The following is a 2,500-nucleotide window of genomic DNA, read 5'->3' as shown; positions in this document are numbered from 1 at the left end:
CTTATGTAAATTGTCACATTTCATCAGTACTCTTTGCTATATTGTTCCAAAATCCTGTTGGTCATGTGGTTATTATCACTGCATTCAGTACAGAAGAAATAATGATTTTACTTATTAAGTCTTTGTGATGGAAATTCACCAGACTAATGCAAAGAAAATGCCTCCTCTACAGGCCATTTAACCGCAGACTGGAATCCAATGTTGAGCAAATGGAAGCTGTACGTAACATTGTTGCAGGGACCTCAAAGCCTGCCCCTTACATTGTGTTTGGTCCCCCTGGCACAGGGAAGACGGTTACCATTGTTGAGGCTATCAAGCAGGTAGACTAATGAAGATTACAACACTGTTATTATTTACTTGTATATTAACCCTTTGAATCTGGTTGCATCATGGCAGTCATATAACCAAAAATCTGGATATTAGGCTTACATGAGCAGGCGCACACAAACGTGTGTGCTGTGATACGACTCTATACCTCCTATTTACAATGTTATGTCTTCTTTTTACACAGAAACATTTTTAACTTTTTTTCAGTTTGATTTTCGTTAGTCTCAGTTTTTTGTGTGTGAGTGAGTGTGAGATATTCGGGTTTCTGTAATACAACCTGTGTCGCCAGCCACAGCGCCAGGAATACAATGCTAAGTATGGAAATGTTCCCCTTCATGGAGCCAGCACTCTTCCAGTCATGGTTCACTAACATAACATTCCACACTCATACATCGATGGGAATAATGCAAAATTGCCAAATGAGTCTAAATCACACCACCCGCCCTCACACCAGATTTTTTTCATGACATGATGGTCATGTCATCCAGATTGTGAAGGGGTTTCTTTATTAGATTGTTAAACCTCATAGTCTGTTCTCTTTACTATTAGTGGTGTGTCAGAAGGTGAAATGTAATTTCTTCCATAAAATCTAAAAATGATAATAATAATAATAAAATTTCTTTTTTCATTGTAACTGGATATTATTTCATTAATAAATTTACTGCTACAGTTTATATATATATATATATACATTTTTTTTTTTTTTTTTTTTTTTTTTTTCCAGATTTACAAGTTGCAACCCAATAGCCGCATAGTGGCATGTGCACCATCAAATTCTGCATCAGATATTATTGCAGTGCGTCTCCTGGAACACATCTCAAAACATCACATGTTGCGTATGCATGCAGAATCAAGGATGATGTAAGACCCCTCCCCATCTGCTGGTTGTGTGAATGGAAGTGTGTAGTAAAGAATAATGAGTGTCCTCATGTGTACTGTATCAAAGGATATGATTGTGTACTTTCTTGCTGTATACATTGTTTTGTTTTACGTTTATTCTTCTTAAAAAGTATTGTTTTCAGTTACACATTTCCTGTGAATGCATCTCCATAATAATCTATCTTGCACACTACAGATCAACCATTCCGGAAAATTTAAGGGATATGTCCAACATACAAGAGGGCAGAATTTACACACCATCGGATGAGAAACTCATGGCGTACAAGATCATAATTTGTACATTGGTGACGGCTGGGAAGTAAGATATTTTTTTTTTTTTTTTTTTACATTGTAATTTTTTGTGCCTTTTTCTTTTATAGAATTAAGTGTAGTAGTATATCGTGTATGGTAATCTGTAAAATATTTTAAATTCATAGTAATTAACCATATAACATAACTTAAAAGAATTATGATTAAACACCTTTTTTACTTCAATCATAAAGTCTGAAACTGGTTATGCAAGTTATATCTGTCCCTTTTATATTTTTAAAAAAATATTTCCTTTTAAGTATATGTTCATGCATAGTGTACAATTATAAGAAATTCTTAGATAGCAAAAAATACTGTATTTGGCTGTTAAGAAAGAATCGGAATGCTATTTGATTTCATTGTTCTTTTGAAGAAAGACATTGATCATATGCTAATTATAGGGATGCCAGAGGATTGTCTTCAGTCTGTGTGCAGGTTTATAACTTATCATTGTATGCTTGTTATTTCAGGATAGCAGGAGCTTCCCTCCCTCAAGGTCACATAACTCATGTGTTTCTAGATGAGTGTGGTCATGCCATGGAGCCTGAAGCCATGTCAGCACTGGCAGGAATCGTAGAGAAGGAAGCTCAGGTGGTATTGACTGGAGACCCTCACCAATTAGGTCCTGTGATTAGGAACACCCAGTGCTTCACAGGCGAGGAAAGTCTCTTCCACAGGAATGGCCTAGGTATGAGTGACATTTCTTTAAGGGAACACTGGAGTAAATGTGTGTTGTTGAATAATTATCCTCCTCCCCCTCCTCCCCTCCCAAAAATTGTTGGTAAATTTGGTGTTTAGATATTGTGTTGGGTTATGTCTTTACATCTTTTACAGATAAGTCCTATCTGGAAAGGCTGATGGAGATGCCTATGTACAGGGATAGCACAGGCCATTACAATAGGCGTGTTGTGACCAAACTGCTCAACAATTACCGGTCACATGCTTCTATTCTCAAGGAACCTAATGAGATGTTCTATGACTCCGA

The 2,500-nt window shown here is 36.4% G+C and overlaps 1 protein-coding gene across 3 annotated transcripts in view; it reads left to right on the top strand.

Moving 5' to 3' along the window:
• The window catches only part of LOC125031756 (putative helicase mov-10-B.1), a 25,313-nt gene that overhangs the window by 16,355 nt on the left and 6,458 nt on the right, over positions 1 to 2,500 (top strand). For all 3 annotated transcript variants that reach the window (XM_047622706.1, XM_047622696.1, XM_047622713.1), the window contains exons 13-17: positions 173 to 320; positions 1,052 to 1,188; positions 1,403 to 1,525; positions 1,986 to 2,203; positions 2,350 to 2,500. The exon at positions 2,350 to 2,500 is cut by the window's right edge and continues 7 nt beyond it. In XM_047622706.1, the coding sequence (XP_047478662.1) occupies positions 173 to 320; positions 1,052 to 1,188; positions 1,403 to 1,525; positions 1,986 to 2,203; positions 2,350 to 2,500 (777 nt within the window). The remainder of the gene's footprint in view (positions 1 to 172; positions 321 to 1,051; positions 1,189 to 1,402; positions 1,526 to 1,985; positions 2,204 to 2,349) is intronic.

Source organism: Penaeus chinensis, chromosome 2, assembly GCF_019202785.1.
Source record: "Penaeus chinensis breed Huanghai No. 1 chromosome 2, ASM1920278v2, whole genome shotgun sequence".
NCBI classification, from domain to species: domain Eukaryota; kingdom Metazoa; phylum Arthropoda; class Malacostraca; order Decapoda; family Penaeidae; genus Penaeus; species Penaeus chinensis.
Note: the sequence above shows the minus strand (reverse complement) of the source record. Positions and strands in the feature narration are given on the sequence as shown.